Source organism: Tarenaya hassleriana, unplaced genomic scaffold (genome assembly GCF_000463585.1).
Source record: "Tarenaya hassleriana unplaced genomic scaffold, ASM46358v1 Cleome1, whole genome shotgun sequence".
In the NCBI taxonomy this organism is placed as follows: Eukaryota; Viridiplantae; Streptophyta; class Magnoliopsida; order Brassicales; family Cleomaceae; genus Tarenaya; species Tarenaya hassleriana.
In genome coordinates, this window is record NW_010960187.1 from 10,762,063 (window position 1) to 10,782,673 (window position 20,611).

A 20,611-nucleotide genomic window follows, 5' to 3' on the forward strand; every position below is an offset into this window, starting at 1 on the left:
CAGAACCATCATCTTATCAAAACGCAGCGTTTTCCTCTTCTTCCGACGACTACCTATTTAAATTCCTTTCGTCCGATTTGCTATCTCACTGGAAAAAAAAAAAAGCAGACCCGGAAAAAAAAAACTTCGAAGCGATGCCGTACTACACGAGAGATGAGAACGAAGTGGACGACTTCGATGAGTTCGACCCGACGCCGTACGACGGAGGCTACAAGCAGCACGAGGTCTACGGTCGCCCGATCCCGCCGTCCGACGAGACCTGTCACCCGCTCTCGTCGCCGTCTGATGAATCCTTCGAGTACGAGAGACCGGAGTTCACCTCCTACCATGAGCCCTCTGCTTACGCTGACGAGGCTCTCCAGACCGAGTACAGCAGCTACGCCCGTCCCAAGCCCCGACCTGGGTTCCGACCCGGAAGCAGCGGAGGCGGTCATGTTGAAGGTGAGTATGGTGGAAGGCCTCAACCGGCTTATGGATCTGGGCCAGGATCCGATTTTGGATCTGGGTATGGGAAACCGGATTATGAGGGATCCGGATCGGAATTCGGATCTGGGTATGGCCGGAAACCTGAGTCGGAGTATGGATCCGGTGGCTATGGTGGGAGAACGGAGACGGAGTATGGTCGGAGACCTGAATCGGAGTACGGGTCCGGTGGCGGTGGGTATGGTGGAAGAACTGAGATCGAGTACGGTCGGCGGCCTGAATCGGAGTACGGATCTGGGCACGGTGGAAGAACTGAGACCGAGTACGGCCGACAATCTGAATCGGGGTTCGGATCCGGCTGTGGTGGAAGAACCGAGACCGAGCATGGATCCGGGTATGGCAAGAAGCCGGAGTCCGAGTATGGATCCGGGTATGGTCAGCGGACCGAGTCAGAGTATGGATCCGGGTATGGCAAGAAGCCTGAGTCCGAGTACGGATCTGGGTACGGCGGCCGCACCGAGTCAGAGTATGGATCTGGGTATGGCAAGAAGCCGGAGTCCGAGTACGGATCCGGATATGGTGGCCGAACCGAGTCCGAGTATGGATCTGGTTATGAAAGGAAACCGAGCTATGGAGAGGGAGAGAGGACGGAGTACGGAAGTAGGCCGAGCTATGGAAGGCACGAGGAACAGGAGGAAGGTTACAAGAAGCCTAGCTATGGCAGTCGCAATGACGACGATGAGGAAGGTTACAGAAAGCCCAGCTATGGCCGCCGCAATGATGATGATAATGAAGACGATGATGCTCGCGAGCAGCGCAGGCACCGTCATGGTGATGACGAGGAAGGGAGCTATGGCCGCAAGAAACATGTAAGTTACTCAGTTTTACCAATGTTTTTCCGCAGTTTACAATTTGGATCAAAGTCGCATTGAAGTTAGGCTTGGTTGATTTGTTTGAACCTTTGAATGATCGAAACGTAGAGTAGTTATCATAAGTTTGGGATGAGCTCATATATGTTTGTTGAACAAAAGTTTAGATCTTTGACAATGTTTCTTATCAATGAAATTGTGGTGAAATCCCTATGCGGGTCGCCGAGTGAATTGAATTGCGTTTGGACAATACACGACGTTACCCATCTCTTATTTGATCGTGCTTAAATGGAAAGATAATCTGAGCCTTCCTGCTTTTGCTTGACGACGAATGATGAATGATGATCTCTGTGTTAATGGAGATGATCTTTGTGTGGCATTTGCAGGGTGACAATAACTCTGATGATGATGATGATGATGAGAAGAAGAAGCATCGCTACAAGCATCATCACCACAGGAACTACGATGATGAGTAAACAAAGATACAATCTTCCCTTTGCGAGGTGCCATACCAAATAAAAGAGCCTCTGTTGAGTTTGTTGTCTTTACAAAGTCGTTAAAAGACTTTGGCCTCTGCATTTCCGCTGCTGTTACAAATAAGACCCATCAGTTGGTTTGTTTGGGTCGTAGAGTGTGTGTGTGCTTTCCCTTTTGTATTCCCTCCCTCTTTGTGTTGTATTATTATCATGGGAGCTTTCTACTTGAATTTACTTGAAGTCACGAAACTGTGTTGTGTTTGTGTTCATTCTTTCTAGTACCTTTGTCTTTTCTCTCTCTGTCCGGAACAGAACAGAGAATTTGGAATCCCGAACCACGGCGTCAAACTGACTCAAGCTGAGTGCCGGATGGACCACGGGAATGGCTCCAGCTGCTTCGTTTGATCGGCCGATTCGGATATCCGTTGATATTTGTTCGGGAAATGGCGTAATCCTAATCCGAATTCCACCTGACATATATATATGTATATAACCAAACAGAGGGAAAAAATTACAATAACACCCAGAAAGCGAGCTGGTAGTTTCTCAAAACTCAAGATTGCTAACCGTTGGATTAACAAAATAAACTAAACCGGAGAAAACAAGAGAACCGGCCGGTTAAGAGAGAAATTGTTCAGAGAAGCTTCTTCCTTTGCAAGAATGACTTGAGATGCCACAGCTGCAAACCGGCCACTGACAACGTAACCAAAATAGACAATAAACTCAAAACCGCCATTCTCGAATTCGTCGACCGGTTTAACTGCTGCATTTCCCATTCCCTTCAAATAAACAATATAATAATAAGATAAAGCAATGTTATAATATATCACCAAAAAACGTTACTAATTATTATGAGAAATATATGTAAACGCATATGTATATTTTACCTCTCCCGGAGATAAAAGATTTCATCATGTATAGCTTTGATCGTATCTAGCAATTTCCTTAGCTCCACTTCCATCATCTATTCATAAAACCATATTCCTCTTGCATCATGACTATATACGTATATATGATGTGTGTATTTATTGTAACGTATATAGATCAAGAGATATGGTATATACTTACATTGATCTTGCCGTTCTTGGCGATCTTGGTCCAATCTTTGGCGGCAAAACCACTCTTCCACTCGAAATCGACGGAGAGTTTCACCGGAGGCTGAAAACCGGCGACCACGAAGCACGTGATGTAATTTCCGGATTCATCCGCCGTGAACGCGAAATTTCCCGATTCGACACGATCGCTATGGTGATGGTTTAACCCTTTGGGCGACGTCACCTTGATAAAAGTATGCATAGTATCATATATGCATGCATGAATTAATTCATGATCATGTTGTCTGATTTTGAAACGCTATCTTTACAATGCATTCGACGTACATACGCACACAATGTACATAAAACATAGACAAAGCGTGTGTATATATATTACTTACAGTGATGGAGAGTTTGTGGGAATCGGGCAAAGGAGAACCGTCGGCGGGGTTGACGATGCTGTAAGTTCCGACAGTCATCGCATTGGCTTTGATGTCTTCGGATATGCATTTGGTGTTTCCTGATTCCAGATCGAATCTCATTGATTCTACCAATCTCCATGGCATCATCATCATCACCATTAAGATCCCAACAAGATTCGATTTTGACGTCATCTTCGTACGAATCCGACATTCGGCGAACAAACCCATTTTTGTTTCTTAGTTTTGGATCCAACCAGAAAAACATTTTATTACAAATCTTGGAATCTGTCTAAGAATTTTAGATCAGCTTCCGGGTATAGAGGAGCGTGAGAATTACGGCAAAGAAGCTGAACCGGCCGGTTTGCTTTGGTATTCGGTAATTGGCTTACCAAAGAACCAAGCCTTTAGCTTAATTAGAGGCCAATATATACATAAATGTGTTTTACATGTCAGTTTCGTCATTACGAGTTCTACGAAGTACGAACGATTACTTATTTAACTTTATTGGACAACTGATAATATTAAATAATGTTGAAAAATAATCTTATTTTATTTTCATTGCAGCTTATTATTTTTCTAATTTATTTTTCAGTTTTGAAATTGTCAAAAATAAAATATAGTATCTAGGCAGAATCCCATCTAATCTTGGCACATGGGTTTGAATTCTTCAGTTTGATTTTTGTATTTAAAGAGTATTAGATAAAATAAAAATGTATCTCTTTCCTTTTTTTATTAGGGATGGACGTTTCAGAATTCGGTTTAAAATTTTAGTTGTTCAGCTCGGGAACGGGTTATTTAGTATTTTAAAATTTGTATCAAATTAGTATCGTATATTATTGGGTTCCGATTCCAGTATGGTTCAGTTTCAGTTTTTGTTAAAAAAAAATTAAGAAAATTTCGGTTTTTCGGAAATTTTGTAAAAATTCAGTTCGATTCGGTTTCGAAAAATTCGATTCTATAATAAATATACCGTTCGAGAATTTTGAATGGTACGATTAAAAAAAAATATCAAGATTTTCATGTGGATAAAGAACCGAACCGAAATACCCACTTCTTCTTCCTCATTAGGATACTCTCTCTTTTCTCTCATACAATCATTATTATTCTTCTGTTAACATTTTTTCTAATAAAATAATGATTTTTTGATATTTTGCATCATTTTTGTGTTTTAGATTTTGATTTTTTTTTACAAGAATCCTGTGGGGAGAATATATGAATGTTCAAATATTCAAAATTTGTTCTCATGTCAATTATCATGCAAGGAGTGAGGAAAATGACGGAATATCATTATGGATGTCCAAAAAATCTGTGATCAAAATAGTCGTAGATGAAAAAAAAAAGTTGGTTTGAATATCATCTTTTGTACGGTATCTGAAGATGTTCTCATGGAGATAGTAAAAAAAAAAGTTGGTGCGGAGAAAGCACGTCTACAGATTTTAAAAACCAATTCAAAACTCTATATATGAAGGAAAACGAGAATGTAACACTTAATAGAAATTTTTTACATTTTGTACTATATAAATTTTTTCAAGTTGTATCGATTGAAACACTTGCCCATTGTATGTAGAGTGACAAACTCGACAGAATAGATAGAAAGTAATCGTATAATGGATTATTTAACATATGATAATGATATTAGAGATAATTAATTCGACCGAAATTGCAATAAGGATAGTATATCAGTTTAATAAAAACGACCAAATGTAATGTTAACTCTAATGAAGGTAACTCTACCTTGAGATTGAGTGTTCGATTCCTGACTGGTGAAAAATGAGATAATTTCTGAGTTTATATGATCTATATACAAAGATTACTCTCAAACCGGAAGTTTACCTAGTCAGTGCATCTGAATGGTAGCAGCTAGGGATCCCCGTTATAAAAAAACCTCTAATAAAGGTCCTTTTGGCTAGAATTAGTCAGACTTTACATTAAGCAAAAACATGAATTGTCCAAAATTTAAGATTATCTTTTCTAGATTTTAAAAAGTTTTAAATAGGGGTGGGCGTTTCGGGAAACGGTTCGGGTTCGGGACGGAATAAATCGGTTCGGTTCTTTCGGTTTTACAAAAATAGATACCAATTGGGTTTTTTATTATATTCGGTTCGGTTCGATTTCGGTATCGGTTTGGGTCGGTTCCGGGTTTTATTAAAAAAATGATAGATTTCCTTTAAAAATATTCGGTTTTTCGGGATTTTTAAAGTTCGGTTCGGTTCGGTTCGGTTCCGAGAAAATTCGGTTCTCTGAAAATGGTACCGTTTGGGAAATAACAGCGGTTTTGGATCGGAAAAAATACCATTTTAATGGTTCGGTTTGGTCCGGTTCTGAAGAACCAAACCGAAACGCCTAGTCCTAGTTTTAAAAATTTTCATATTTTTTCCACATAGTACATTAAAATTTTCATGAGATTCAGAGTCTTGGCATAAAAAAAAATAAGGCTCGCATAAAAAAAGACCGTCTGTATATGATTAGATAAATTGTTTATTATATACAACAACTCTATATGTTGTTGACCGGTGTAATTGCAATCGTCGTGATTATAGACATTTACGACGTTTATTGGCGATTCAAATCGATTGATACAAAATGGTATAAAAACTGCTGTTGATAACGATTACAATTTAAAACGAATGGTTTACGGCGATTGTGATTTCGTTTAAATTATCAAAAAAATATCATTTTATTATATACAATACTAATCATTTTTAAAATATTTTTAGTTAATCTTTTACTATTATTTGATATCAAATAATTATTAAATTTATAAATAATTCATTATAAATTTTAAAATATAATTTTATTATCAACTTAATATATTTTCAAAAATAATTTTAATATTAAAAATATTTATTGGTAAAACCAAACAATATCAAAACATAATATCAAACAAAATTATTAGTATTTTTTATAATTTATATATGTATATCAATATATATATGTAGATATATATATATATATATATGCATATGTTTGTATGTGTCTATGTGTATATATATCTATGTGTGTATGCATAATGTATATGCATACCAACACCATGACTTTGACATGTACGCATATAACGATGTGCATGGAACATACACTCCATGCCATGCCTCGTATAAACATATATAGGTGCATGTATGATGTATCCACATATACACCACGTATATAGATGCACTATATTTGCATGGGATACGCGTCTGATAGAAAGGACAGACCTCATGCATGCATAGAACTATATATATACATACATACATAGCGTACGCTCCCACGTATCTCAGGGTGTTGAATCGATTACAAGAAAAGCGAATTCATACGCGTCTGAAAGAGCAAAACAAAAACGAAAAAACGAGAAACAAAAAACAAGAAAAAGAAACAGGGTCTCTCCCCTCCTCCATTCTCGGATATTTTCCTGGAAAAAAAATCGAAACTTTCCAGGAAAATAGACCCGGGAAAGATGAAGTTCGGGCGAGATTTTGAGGTTCAGATGATCCAGGAATGGCGCGAAGCCTACGTCGATTATCGCGCCCTCAAACTCATGCTCAAACAGATCCTCCGCTTCCGGCAACAACTCCCTGCTTTTCATCAACATCACCCTCCTCATCCTCCTCCTCCAGCTCCTCCGTCCTCCGCTCCCGGCGCCGGAAACAACCACGATGAAGCCGGAGGAGGCGCCGCCGTCAGCAGAGGGTTTACGAGGAGGATCTCTCTCTACCGCGCATTCAGCGGCCTTACCAACCGTGCCAAAGGGTCACCGAGGAAAAGAGACAAGCACAATAACCACCACCATTTTCATTTCTTCGATGAAGAAGAAGAGCAAGCGATTCTGATAAGCCAGGACGAGACGGCAAGCTATACGACGACGTTTCTGAGCTCGGCGGAGGAAGGCGGAGAGCTGGAGGTGATGTTTTTCCGGCGACTCGACGAAGAGTTCAACAAAGTCGTGAGATTTTACAAGCAGAAAATTGAGGAAGTTATGGAGGAAGCCGACGAGCTTAGCCGACAATTGAATGTTCTGATTGCTCTGAGAATCAAAGTGGAGAATCCAATCGCGGATCTTCCCGAAATTATTGGCTTTTACTCTCCCCCTGTTTCTCCAGAACATCACAGCTCTGGGGTTCCAGGTGAGTTTCAGAGAGATTCAGCTTCTGGGTTTCTGAAATTTCTTCACAATTAGCTCTATTTTTTGTTGAATAATGGATTAATGGTTCTGGGTTCCTGGAATTTCATTTGCTTTTCATAAAGCTCTCAGCTTCTTTTTTTTCTTTTTTGGGTAGAGCATCTTTTGAATCGGAGTGCTTTCTATAGATTTCCTGATTCAGGGTTTCGAAATTCGTTTGGATTCAATGCTTGGGTAGGCCAATTTTTTTAGTTTTTTTGCATAAAAGCATATTTTCAGAGGATTTAGCTTCTGGGTTTCTGAAAGTTCTTCACAATGAGCTTTATTTTTGGTTGAACAATGGATTAATGACTGCATTCTAATGGCGTTTCATCTGTGCTTGGACTTTAGTAGTAAGGATCATAAATGTGGAGCTCTGATTATGTCTCTGATGTAACTTTGCAGCGGTTTCACCAATGGAGACTATTCAAGAGGTTGAACAAGAGAACTCGGTCCATGGCAATCGAAACAAGGCCTTCATACCGGCTCCATTAGAAGTGTTGGATCGTGTAAAGATCAAAATCGAACCAGAAACTCCATTGACGACGCTTAAATGCATGATTTCGAGCCTCAAGCCCGATCAAACCTTCAGCAAATCCGAGCTGAAACGAGCCGAGGAGCTTATGTCCCGAGCCTTTGTCGAGTTTTACCAGAAGCTGAGGTTTCTGAAGAGTTACTGGTGAGAATGCTCCATGAAATATTCTTCTTCTTCGTCTTCTTCCTCCTCCTCTGGTTCATTAAAACCTTTTATTATCATCTCTGTTTCTGTTCAGCTTCTTGAATCAGATGGCATTCTCAAAGATACTGAAGAAGTATGACAAGGTTGGTAAATTCACTTAATGATCTGTTCTATTGTACTTTTCAATCTTCATTCCGTATCTACGTATATATTCGTGTGTGTATACATGTATTGCAGATTACTTCCAGAAATGCATCGAAGCCTTATTTACATACGGTCGATAACTCGTATCTGGGCACCTCCGAAGAGGTTAATATAAGGAAGAAAATCCTTGCAGTATATCTTTCGTGTTTTCGAGTTCAGGCTCCTGCTCTCTAAAAGTAATATATGGAAATATGTTTTTACTGCATTCGCCATTTCAGGTGTCGAGTCTCATGTCTCGGGTGGAAGCTACGTTTATTAAGCATTTCGCCCATGGAAATCACCGGGAAGGAATGCGGAGTCTAAGGCCGAAAGCAAAGAGGGAAAAACACAGAATCACTTACATTCTTGGTACTTTGTTTAGTTAAGCTAACTCCACACATTTTCGGTTATAAAACCCGAAAGAAGGAACGAATTTTGGTTTAGGGTTTAGGGGTTTGAGAAAGTTCCTCTATTTGTATCTGCAGGATTCTTGTCGGGGTGTTCTGTTTCGCTTGCCATTGCGATTATAGTTCTCGTTCATATAAGAGATTTGACGAGCAGCGAGGGTCGGCATCAATACATGGAAAACATATTTCCACTCTACAGGTGGTTTTAACGAAAAGAAGATAACGTTTTTTTTCCGAGATTTTTTTCTTGATGTTATGGATTTTTCAGCTTGTTCGGGTTGGTTGCGCTGCATTTGCTAATGTATGCGGCGGATGTATACTTCTGGAGCAAGTGTCGGGTGAATTATCGGTTCATCTTCGGGTTTGAGCAGGGAACTGAACTTGGCTGCAGAGAAGTGCTTCTGATAGGTTCTGGACTCGCCGTTCTGATGTTTCTCGGTGTAGTATCGAATCTCGACATGGAAATGGACCCGAGAACGAAGAGTTTTAGCGTCATTACCGAACTCGTTCCTTTAGCCCTTCTCGTCGTAAGTTTCCTCAAGAACTGGCTAATACCTCTCTGTGCATAATCATATACAACAGCATACAAACGTGTATATATCCGAATAATTGCCGTGATTCGACGTGAAAATCGGTTGATCGTATCGTTTTTGCGTATGATCTTCTTCTTTGCAGATTTTGACGGTGATCTTGTTCTGTCCATTCAATGTAATATATCGCTCGAGTCGGTATTTTTTCATCAGATGCATCTTCCATTGCCTTTTAAGTCCTCTTTACAAGGTATTATTCTCTTCTTTATAAAGGCACATTGTCGATTTTCGGATTATTTGAATCTGAATCCAAACGTTTTGGGTCTCAGAAATATTATACGATCTCGTATTCGTTTTGATCATATCGGATGCATAATATATACATATATATGTATGTATAGCGGTTAAATCCAAACAAACGAGAACTAGCAAAAGCGTTTCTGAAGAAGTTTCTGTGAATCTGCAGGTTGTTCTACCAGACTTTTTCCTTGCAGATCAGCTGACGAGCCAGGTGATGAATGAATCTTGCAACAACACCGAGACGGTTTAGCAGTCGGTTATCGTTCGGTTTTCTTCATGAATGTTTTGGTTTGGTTCGGTGCGGTTTTCGCAGGTCCAAGCTTTCAGAAGCTTACTGTTCTACATATGCTACTACGGATGGGGAGATTTCAAGAGAAGATCAAACAAATGCTATGAGAGCGATGTCTACCGCAAATTTTACATCATCGTCGCCGTCATCCCGTACTGGTTCCGTTTCGCCCAGGTTAACCGAAAAATAAAACTCGGACTTTGAACTCTTTCGCGTATTTTCCGACGAAAACGCTAATTTTGTTACACGTTGTCAGTGCATAAGGAGATTGGTGGAGGAGAAGAACAAGAATCACGGGCTAAACGCGATGAAATATCTGTCGACGATAATAGCGGTGGCGTCGAGGACGGTGTTCCAGTGGAGGAAAGGGACGTATTGGTTGACGGTAGCGGCCACAACGTCGAGCATAGCGACTGTTTTCAACACGGTCTGGGACCTCGTCCACGACTGGGGACTCATGAACCGTAACTCCAAGAACCCCTGGCTACGTGACAAACTCCTCGTTCCCTACAAGAGCATCTACTTCATTGCCATGGTATATGTCATTATTTATTAGTCTGATTTTATTTTATTTTAAAAAAAAATCTCTTTTCTTTTACCGGGTTTTGAAAGTATGGCCATTTCAAGTTTCTGTTATGGTTCAGTTCGGTTATGCTCGAATTCATTTCGATTATATAGAAGTTTAGTTATTTCGATTTAGAAAAACTATAACCATATAGTTTTTATGTTTTGTATATTCGATTTTGTTTTGGTTTCTTCAATTTTAGAGAATTATAACCATTAAATTTTTATATCAAATTCTGTTAGTTTTCGTTTTTTATTGACAAAATTATTTTTAAAAAAAAATTATTTTTTCATTACTATTTTTTATTTGATTTAGGTTCAGTTTTGATTTTTTTTGGATTTAGAGAAATCACGACCATTCAATTTTATATAAAAGATTGGTTTAGATTTCATATTTTATGGATAAAAATTATGACACTTTCAAAGAATTTTCGGGTTTTCCATTATTTTTTATTATGTTTAGGTTCCGTTTTGGTTTATTCGGTTTTAAAAAAGTCGTCGAATTCGGTACGAATCGGTTAAGTAATCCGGTTATTAAGGAAGTGGTGTTGGTTTGATGGGAGGTGGTGAACGTGATGCTGAGACTGGCGTGGATGCAGACAGTGTTGGGTATAAGAGAAGCTCCTTTCTTGCACCGAAGGGCCTTGCTCACTGTCGTCGCCAGTCTCGAGATCCTTCGCCGTGGCATTTGGAACTTCTTCAGGTAATATATATACACGCATATGTATATACGTATGTATAGATTTTCGGACAAGATGATTGAGATGACGTGGATGGATGAGACAGGTTGGAGAACGAGCATCTGAACAACGTGGGGAAATACAGGGCCTTCAAGAACGTGCCTTTGCCCTTTCACCGCCAAGAACTCGGTGGAGGAACCAAGAATGTCTAAAACTTTTTATTAAAAAAAAAATAGATTTTTTATTTTTTATTTTATTTTTTTGATTCAGAAAGTGGATTAAGGGGTGAATAAGTATCATAACAGGACTATTATATGGTCTTGGTTTGTTGCTCTTACAGTATTATCACATTTGATTCTATGATTATGCTTCTCTTTCAAAATAAATATATGATATTTTTTTATATAAAATAATACGATAAAAATTTTCATATATTCACTCAGTGAATCAAATCAATATTACTCTAACAATAATATCTATTTTTTTTCTCTAATAATAATAGATCTTTTGATGTTTTGCATAAAGAAAATTAAAATTTTGAAAAACAAACCTGAAGAAAAAATTCAAAAAAAAAAAAGGAGGAGAAAAAGGCGTAGAGGTAAGGAGGCCCATAATTAGGGTTTAAGCCCAAACATTATTTATATATGTAAACACACACACACAAGTATACGTATCGAAGCCCTCATTTTCTTCTGTGGAAACCTATTCACTCTTTCTCTCGCCGTCGCTGCTTCTTCTGGGTCTTGCTGTTTTCTTTTCTTTTTTTCCACATTATTTTCTGGTCTTCTTCTGTTGGTTTTTTTTGGAAGAATCTTGGAAGGGTATGTATGTGTATATATATATATATATATATATATATAGTGTGTGTGTGAGTGTGAATACATATTGCACAGGTACTGGGACAGCCCCGTGAGAAATAAGAACTGGGGATTTTGTCTAATTGAAAAATAAAGTGCAGAAATCAAAATCAGGGATCCGCTTTGCAGCTTATAACCCGACCCGGTTTCACAACTGGGTTCCCATGTTTCTGCTGCCAGTATTCCCCTCAAATTCTCTTATCCCACAAATCTCTCTTTTTTTTTTGTTTATTAATCGATAAGAGCTGGGCTTCAGTATGTACAGTGTTCCATTAATAGGTTTTTGTCTAGATCTTTGAGGAGCTGCTGAAATGAGAATCTGAGTTCTGGTAAAATCAATCAAACATTAAGAAACTGGATTATGGTTTGGTTTTTCTGCTTTACAAATGTTTCAAGTAGATTTCTTGTTTATTTACAAGCATGAACTCTTAAAAATGGAATTGGACTTTTGCCAAAATGAGGAAATGGTAATGAGATCTAATTGGGTATGATCCAATTCTGACATGTTACATGCCTGAATTCACTAATCTTAAGGACCATATATATATTATAAAGTTTTGGTTCTAACTTTGGCCACAACCCTCTGTGAAAGTTGCAAGAAATCTGCCATGGAGATGAAGCAAATTGCCACTGACAACTGGAAAACACCAGACTAGTGAGCCAATGACTTCTTTAAATCAAACCCTTCATGTTCAAGGGGGTGGTTATAACAGATCTTAAGTTTGCCGGAAAAAATGACAATACAGGAGATTGTTTGGACGAACAATCAGAGCCCAAAAGAAAAGGGAAGATCTCCATGGCATGGCTCTCTTCAAAACATGTGGGACGAGTTTGCTCTGCTAACCTTCTCAGTGATGAATCTTGGCTTTGGCCTTCTTTTGCGAGTTTGCTTTTATCTGTTCAATCAACCGATGATGATTTTTTTTATTGGTTAGCGTCAAAATGTTATCAGGACAAACACAATGTTCTATATGCATCAATCTACCATAACATGCACACAACTGATTATTAGATCATCAAACTCAGTTCAACAATAAGGAAACCTGTACTGTATCATACATAAATGAAATGCAATGATAAACATTAAAAAAAAAAAAGAAGAAGGGTTCAACATGATGAACATACAGATACAGAAAAACCCATCAAACACCTAAGTAGGAACAAAGGAAAGGTTGTCTGATATACAAGCTCTAGACTGCAGTGAACAAAAACCACAGTGAAAGACAGGAAAAAAATGAAAAGAGAAGATGTGAGAAGGGAAGAAAATGATAAGAAGAAGAGGCATTGATAGTAGAAGATGAACTAGAATGCATTTAGAGCCACTAGAACATTTCGAAAACTCTCCCCATTTTTTTTACCTGACCAAGCACACGAGGAACATAGATAAAAAACGCCAACTTGTCTTATCCCTTCTACACGCTACCCTCCATCTCCCCCGACCTCCACAGATAAGAACTCATCTTCAAATGGAACTCAACAACGCAGGAAAGTAACACAGCATTCAGAGGATTCATACGGGATTCAAGGGCCGCACTTGATAAGGACATGTAAAGAGGAGTTAACACCATACCACCTATGAATTGATCAGTAAGATTCTAATCGCAAATATCAAAATTCAATAAATAAGTGTTTCCGAAGATCTAATTTTGCAGCTGAATCAAATCCAAAAAAAAATAATTTACCAGAAACTACACCACTGGAATCAGGCATTGACTGACGATAACCGATGGACCCAACACAGTCATCGAGAAATTTACCTTGAGAATCTTGAGCTTCGTGTTCCCGTAGAGCATTCCCAAAGTGAACGCCGACACACGACCGACCTAATCGAAGATCAGCAGCAATGGAACCATCTTAAGCAACGACGACGACGCTAATCGAAGAAAAATTTGGGAATCAAAGAGTGAAAATCGAAGAAACGTTTTACCAGAGCCAGGCTGCTGGCGCCGGAGTAAAATCCAATCGGTGACGCCATTGGATTCGCTTTCTGACCTCCGATTTCTTCTGCTTAAACCCTAACCCTAGATCAGAGAGAAATCCGATTTTCGTGCTACCTTAAGATCTCTAATATCATCAATTGATTTGTTAATCGTCTCCTAAATTTTCCGTAGAAGATGTCTTTATTTTTATTTTTTCATTTTAATTTTATACAGAGCCAATAAACGGCGTCGTTCTGTGAGATCGAACCATCCCGCCAGTACCGAACCAATACCGTACCACATTTTTGGTTTAGATCGGTTTCAAATAACATCTCTTGATAAGCGTGTAATACCGATCATTTTCGTGATATTATTTATTTTATTTCATCATATTATATCTAAAATATGATATAATATGAGTAAAAATAAAATAAATAATACAAATGGATAGACTTGTACATATCGAATCTGGTTTTAGTTTGGTTCAATTGATTTTGTCTATTGGTCCAGTTCATAATTATTGAGCCGAATCCGGTACACATCGACGTCAACATCCTGGTTTACGTGGCGAGTTCTGAAGTTTTCTCTTTCTTTCTTTCTTTCTTTTTTGTTTTTGAATTTTCCCGATCGCAAGATCGAATTTTTTAAAAGTTACTTGTCGATCATGAGTTGGTTATCCTTGTGATTTTTTTTTCTCGGGAAACAAACAGAAACAGAGAGAAAGATAGCTTTTTGATGTGTTTTATCACTTGAGAATTCGGATTCTGATTGTTCTGTTCATCTGCCGACAATGGGAGCTTCTTCTTCGACGGATAACAAGGCATCGGCGGAGAAGCGAGAGGTCGAAAACCTAGCAGCTTCTACGGGAGCTCTTCCTTTGCTTCAACGATCGTTCTCAAATCTCGTGGATTCTGAGACGAACGTTGTTTCTCTCCAGTCCTTGAGGGTAATTCGATCGAATTCGATGGGATTTGAAGTTCATTTGCTTTTATTTGACTTTATCCCCTCTCGACATTGCTTATAATCGTGTGATGTTTCTTTTGCTGTTCTTCAGCATCTTGATTGAATTTCATAGAAAATGATTATCGTCGCTTCTGTTCATCTGGTTTGATAGTTCTTTCTGGTGTTTGGGGAAAGGGGTTTGCAGTTTCAGCGACTCTACTGGCAAAATATTTCTTCGTTCTAGGATCCGAATACGATCATCGGAATCAGGAATACTGGACTCTAAATTCTAAATAAAGGTGTAACTAAGCTTTGAGGACTCTAAATTCCATATATTGCTCTCGATAGTTTCATGGTTGTAGTTGAAGATCTCTGTAGCTATATGACGCATTTTGTGATCTCCCGGTTTCTTCTGATATGCTAACGTAGTTCTGCTTGCAGCAATGCTTCTCTTTGAGCTACAATGCAACTATATCTGAAGGACAAACCGTACCAGATTCATTTCCGAGATTGTTGGAACATCTTGGCTCATCTGTGGTAGATTTATTCTTTGTACCCGAGAAAGGAGGATTGAGTTGGGTCGATTTTGTCAGAGGTTATGTCAAATGTTGTGGCAGAATGTCGGCTTCGATGTCATTCAATACATTGTTGAGAGTTTATCTTGCGACCGCAAGAGAGGCTGGTCTTTCTCTGAAACTGGATTTCGAATCAGATGAAGCTGATTGTAAAATAAATGGATCCCTTTTGCCAGTCGATGTACTCACGCTTCTCTGGATGTGTTGGACTATGTCATGGGATGGTCGGACCAAATCATCTGAAGGAAAAGGTTGTCTATTTCTTCCGGATATAAGTCACCTGATACTATCCGCAGTTGTATCATGTGCCGACTCTGAAAATAATTTGAATGTGTGGGATGCCGATGCCTGTGGATTAGAAGTTGAACTTCCTGTCGGGAAATTTCTTACGTGGGCCTTGACAACGGTTCCAACCCTCACTGAGAGTCTTGCACTGTTTGTCAATGCCAGACTTCACAATTCTTCCAGTGTGGAGGTAGGTATTCTCTTTTAGAAATGTAATGCTTTTGGAATTTTTCTATAGGTGTTCTAACTTGGTTTACGTCTGGTTCTCTTTTTCCTTAGTATCATTATCTGAAAACCCGTTTTCAGTCGATAAGAAAACCGAAGCTTGTTAACTTTTAGTTTGGCAAATTGCAGGATAGATCCGAACCTTCAAATTCAACAGCTGCTGATGATTCTGAGACCAAGGTACATGAAAGCACCCTTCTGACACGTGGGAGGGCGTGGGCGATTTCCTTGACATGCAGAAATGCCATAAGCGAGGAGATCTTAGGACTATGCTTCCCTTGCAACAGCCATGAAACAATTGAAAACATTCTATATCGGTATGTCAACAGCTGTTGTTTGGCTTCTCTGCCATAGCTACACTAAATCCATACTTCGTCTCAGTCATTTTGGTGTCTAAACCTTAGCTAACAGTAGCAATATCTCATATAACTCGGTGATTTGTTTATTTTTTTTCTCATTCCGATTCTAGTGTTCTTAGTTTATATTCATCTCTCTTTCAGCTCATCCCATCATGGGAAAGGCTTGAACAGATTTTGGTCCAACATTGAAGGGTATCATGCTCCGCTGCTAATTATAGTTTCTGCAAGCTGTGGAGACAGCCACGAGGGTAGTTCAAGCGAGAGGAAGTGGATTATCGGTGCAATCTTGCAGCAAGGTTTTGAGAACAGGGATACATTTTATGGAAGCTCTGGAAACTTGTTTGCCATAAGTCCAGTCTTTCACGCTTTCTCGTCTTCTGGTAACGTTCAGAATTGAAAAATTTTCTCCTCCAAAAGCAGTTGAAGCTTCTTGAAACCGATGGTTTTTATTATGTTTATCTTCAGGCAAGGAGAAAAACTTTGTGTATAGCCATCTGCATCCCACTGGAAGATACGAGCCACACCCTAGGCCTGTCGGGATTGGCTTCGGGGGAACCATAGGGAACGAGAGGATTTTCCTCGACGAAGATTTCGCTAAAATCACCATCCGTCATCATGCGGCTGACAAAACATACCAGCCGGGCTCTCTTATACCAAACCAGGTAAAACATTTTCAAATTCCACCCTTCACGCTATTAGTAATTTTAGTATTGAGACTAAAAATGGTACAATTAGGTAATTAGACATGGAAATCAATCCTTCTTTTTGTGATGCAATTCATCCAAAAAGATGTACCCTTTATACTGCAGGGGTTTCTCCCCGTTGAGGCAACAATCACAGAAGTTGAAGCTTGGGGATTAGGTGGGAAAAGGGCAAAAGAAATCCAGGGTTCATACAAGAAAAGAGAAGAGCTTTTCACTGAGCAACGCCGAAAGGTAGTTAAAACCCCCCGAAAGGATCGATGCAAATGCTTTTTTCATCACATTCATGTTAAAGATACTTAAAAGATTGACGAAATTCTCGGTAACCCTTTTTTCCCGCAGGTCGATCTGAAGACGTTCGCGAGCTGGGAGGACTCGCCCGAGAAAATGATGATGGACATGATGTCCGATCCCAATGGTGTAAGAAGGGAAGAAAGGTAATGTAATGAAGAGAGGTTTGTTACTATGTGAGCAAAGAGATTTGTTATCATGTTAAAAGGTGTTAAATGATGCTTGTGTGTGATTACTATGTATGCTGTTACTGCTGAATCTTGGACCCAGGCGGTGGATGTGTCCATGGGATTATATATATTTTATTGAATTTTATAAATCATGGATCTTGGTTATCCAAGAATTAAATGTCGCCATCAATTCGTTACTTGTAACTTGTATATTTGTTGAAGGTGAAATTCTTTTACCACAATAGATCATCTCCAAATCCTTTTACCTTCTGATTCATTTATTTACATGAAAATTCTATGATTTTTCCATTAGTTGAAAATTCATATTTTCTTTGCTTGAATACATGATTCTTTAATTTTGCATTATTTCCAATGTATGTATGTATGTATGTATGTATGTATGTATGTATGTATGTATGTATGTATGTATGTATGTATGTATGTATGTATGTATGTATGTATGTATGTATGTATGTATGTATGTATGTATGTATGTATGTATGTATGTATGTATGTATGTATGTATGCGTGTATGTGTGTGTATGTATGTATGTAGGTATGTTAGGCTGATGTTGAGGCCTCGTAAACAGCAAAACAAAGACAAGTGGATTACCCTTGCTCCGTCAACCACGTGGCCGGCCCCTTAGGGATGACGTGGCACGAACGGACAAACCAGCTACGAGGAAAACTAAGCCGGCATGGGCCCACATGACGATGACGTCACCATATCCCCACGTCATCGGAATCCCGAAATCCGAATATTCCCTCTCCATAGAATCACGAACCAATTGCACTGTTCGGGTCGACATATAATTGTCGAATGACGATTCCGATAACCAAAAGAAAATAAATTAAATATATAAAAAAGGCCAAAACATTATTATGTGTTTATTAGGACTGGACATTTAAACCCGTTAACCACGGATAAACGGATACTCGGTCTCGTGGGTATCCGAAAAACGGGTACTCGGTACATAACGAAGACGAAAACGAGTATTAAAAACTAGAATACCCGTCATACGGGTTCGAGTTCAAATTTTATATATAAAAATAACGGGTATCCACGGATACACTATTCATATCTATAACCGATCATTTCGTAGCGTTTCTAATCATCCCTTTTTCCTTATTTATTATTTATGATCCAAATTAAAACACGGATGGGACCGCAGGTGCCACGTGCCGCAAGGACGAAAGGACAAGAGATGTGGGCCCCACATAATCCTAAACGCCAACGAATCCGACGTCGTATCGTGGAGACCTTTTGTCGGCATTCACATTGAAGCAGCCGCAGAAGAAGAATCTTCCAATGGCTTCAGAATCTCATCCTTATCTATTTTCCTCTTTTGTAAAAATATTAACAAGTTGTTCTGATTTTTTTTTTGGCCTATTTAGTAGAGATTAAATGGATTGGATTGTGGATCAGATTATTTGAGATAAGGTTGGTTTATATTTAAAATTCTAATAAAAAAAGGGGCTGGCTTGGATATATTCAAGATTATTGACATATTTTTTTTTATTAATCTAGGGATTTTAAAGAAGATGAATACGTTATTCAGAATATTTTTGTGTTGAGTGGAAAAAGGTAAATTTTATTTATTGATTTATTTTTATTATTGTTGTTGGTTAATACAGGTATTTATTATTTTTATTAACATGTAGGTTAAAATACGATATATATATATATATATTATACGGCTGTCAATACAAAAATACACAAATGGAATTTGATAAGTTGATGAAAGTTATAAAGTTTAAGATTTTATTTGATTTCCTTATTAGTTGTTTATAATTTATTTGTTATGACTAGACAATTTAATTATTTGTACTTCGGTATATTTGATTTGAACAAATTTGTCACTACTTAATTATCTTGCTCGTGAATTGAGCGAGTTAAGCTATCGTTTGCTATTATAGTTTGTTGGTCTAAACTAAAAGCAATGAAATCGTAGTGTCGAATGATGGTTTTGGTACGAGCCATCCCATTTTACACACTTTATTATTTAAATAAGGATAATCATCATCTTGGTTCAATTTTATGAAATTGTGTCGAATAAGATGATATTATATTTAAATCGAATTTTAACAAAAGAATTTTATGTTTTAAAATAAAATTAAACAAATTTTAATGAAAACAAAAATATATTTTAGAATAATTTTTTTTTATGAAATTTGAACTAGAATGAATATATTGATAAATTTTTCAAAATCCATAAATCCAGTCCAAAACTAATAAATCCGAAATCCATTTGAAATATGAACAATAGAGTTTTAATCTAGACTTACTAAACATACTTATTTTTTAAAAAAATATGTAAAAATAATGATGAGATATATAAAATGGTGTTATAAGTTAATAATTTATTCTTTAAATAGATATCTTCTTGTAGTCGAGAAGCCTCCGAAATGGACAACATCATCTACTTTTAACACTGAAAGGATAAATCTGTGAAAGACACTGCATATGGCTCTTGAAACCATTTGACGTTTTCATTTCCAAAATCAAAAACAAAAATTTTATATATTAGATAATTTCTTAATTAAAATACTTCAATTGTTTATTATATTGGCTTGAAGGGGTCTTTCTCAATGATGGCAATTTGTATCCTTCTTTTTCAATCAGGTTTTGGGTTCATGGAGATATATATTCTGACCACATTACATGTATCTTAGATAAGAAAATGGACTTGTCCTAATTTTCCATCCATTCCTTGTTCATTTTCATTTATATGGATCTAGTATTTTTCCATTTATACACAAATATACGACAAATGCTTTGTAAAAAGGTTCAATATTTCACAAAGTGTTTTAACAATTGATGTATACTGATAAATCTAAGATTGAATGACTCAATTGATAATAAAGAGAGCAAAATTCCTTCTCAATCTAGATTCAAATCTCTATTTGGAGAGAAACATCCATTTGGATTTCTACGGTAGTCTAAAAGATTCGATAAATTTTTGGATTATCAAAAAAATAGAGGGAGAGAATAATGACTATTTATCCATAGTTGGAGATCAAAAATTTGTTAAAGAAAATAATGGCCAAAGCTAACATTGAACAATATGATATGATATATAATTTTTATTTTTTTATATTTTTAGTGAAATGACTAACATGTTCTGTTTGACATAGGAGCACTTGCAACAGATGTCCTTAACTCATAAACTCTAGGTTGGTGGCCTAACATATGACAGACACTTAGGTCATCAAAGGATAATATATATATATATATATATATATATATATATATATATATATATATATATATATATATATATATACTAATCTATAAA

The 20,611-nt window shown here is 37.6% G+C and overlaps 4 protein-coding genes and 1 long non-coding RNA gene across 5 annotated transcripts; 3 read left to right on the forward strand and 2 right to left on the reverse strand.

The window, feature by feature from the left end:
* The first annotated feature begins 75 nt into the window (after window positions 1–75).
* On the forward strand, window positions 76–2,037 carry LOC104823070 (uncharacterized protein At5g39570). The gene is made up of 2 exons (XM_010554501.2): window positions 76–1,292; window positions 1,679–2,037. Exons 1-2 carry the CDS (start codon window positions 135–137, stop codon window positions 1,766–1,768), a joined length of 1,248 nt encoding a protein of 415 aa, XP_010552803.1. The 5' UTR covers window positions 76–134; the 3' UTR covers window positions 1,769–2,037.
* A 113-nt stretch (window positions 2,038–2,150) lies between these two features.
* LOC104823079 (transmembrane emp24 domain-containing protein p24delta11) lies at window positions 2,151–3,451 on the reverse strand. The gene is made up of 4 exons (XM_010554508.2): window positions 3,204–3,451; window positions 2,837–3,046; window positions 2,656–2,732; window positions 2,151–2,547 (listed from the first exon to the last, which is right to left on the reverse strand). The coding sequence occupies exons 1-4, from the start codon at window positions 3,414–3,416 to the stop codon at window positions 2,403–2,405; spliced, it is 645 nt and encodes a 214-aa protein (XP_010552810.1). The 5' UTR covers window positions 3,417–3,451; the 3' UTR covers window positions 2,151–2,402.
* Window positions 3,452–6,495: 3,044 nt separating this feature from the next.
* Window positions 6,496–11,354, forward strand: LOC104823087 (phosphate transporter PHO1 homolog 9-like). Its single transcript, XM_010554514.1, has 13 exons — window positions 6,496–7,324; window positions 7,765–8,038; window positions 8,133–8,181; window positions 8,276–8,347; window positions 8,461–8,590; window positions 8,707–8,827; window positions 8,897–9,155; window positions 9,304–9,408; window positions 9,625–9,669; window positions 9,772–9,921; window positions 10,004–10,282; window positions 10,875–11,014; window positions 11,098–11,354. Exons 1-13 carry the CDS (start codon window positions 6,658–6,660, stop codon window positions 11,201–11,203), a joined length of 2,397 nt encoding a protein of 798 aa, XP_010552816.1. The 5' UTR covers window positions 6,496–6,657; the 3' UTR covers window positions 11,204–11,354.
* A 1,109-nt stretch (window positions 11,355–12,463) lies between these two features.
* Window positions 12,464–13,950, reverse strand: LOC104823096. The gene is made up of 3 exons (XR_773301.2): window positions 13,776–13,950; window positions 13,606–13,671; window positions 12,464–12,744 (listed from the first exon to the last, which is right to left on the reverse strand). It is a non-coding gene; the product is annotated as an uncharacterized LOC104823096 (long non-coding RNA).
* Window positions 13,951–14,557: 607 nt separating this feature from the next.
* Window positions 14,558–17,493, forward strand: LOC104823101. The gene is made up of 7 exons (XM_010554527.2): window positions 14,558–14,713; window positions 15,151–15,759; window positions 15,924–16,111; window positions 16,295–16,533; window positions 16,619–16,815; window positions 16,963–17,088; window positions 17,197–17,493. The coding sequence occupies exons 1-7, from the start codon at window positions 14,558–14,560 to the stop codon at window positions 17,293–17,295; spliced, it is 1,614 nt and encodes a 537-aa protein (XP_010552829.1). The 3' UTR covers window positions 17,296–17,493.
* The last annotated feature ends 3,118 nt before the right edge of the window (window positions 17,494–20,611 follow it).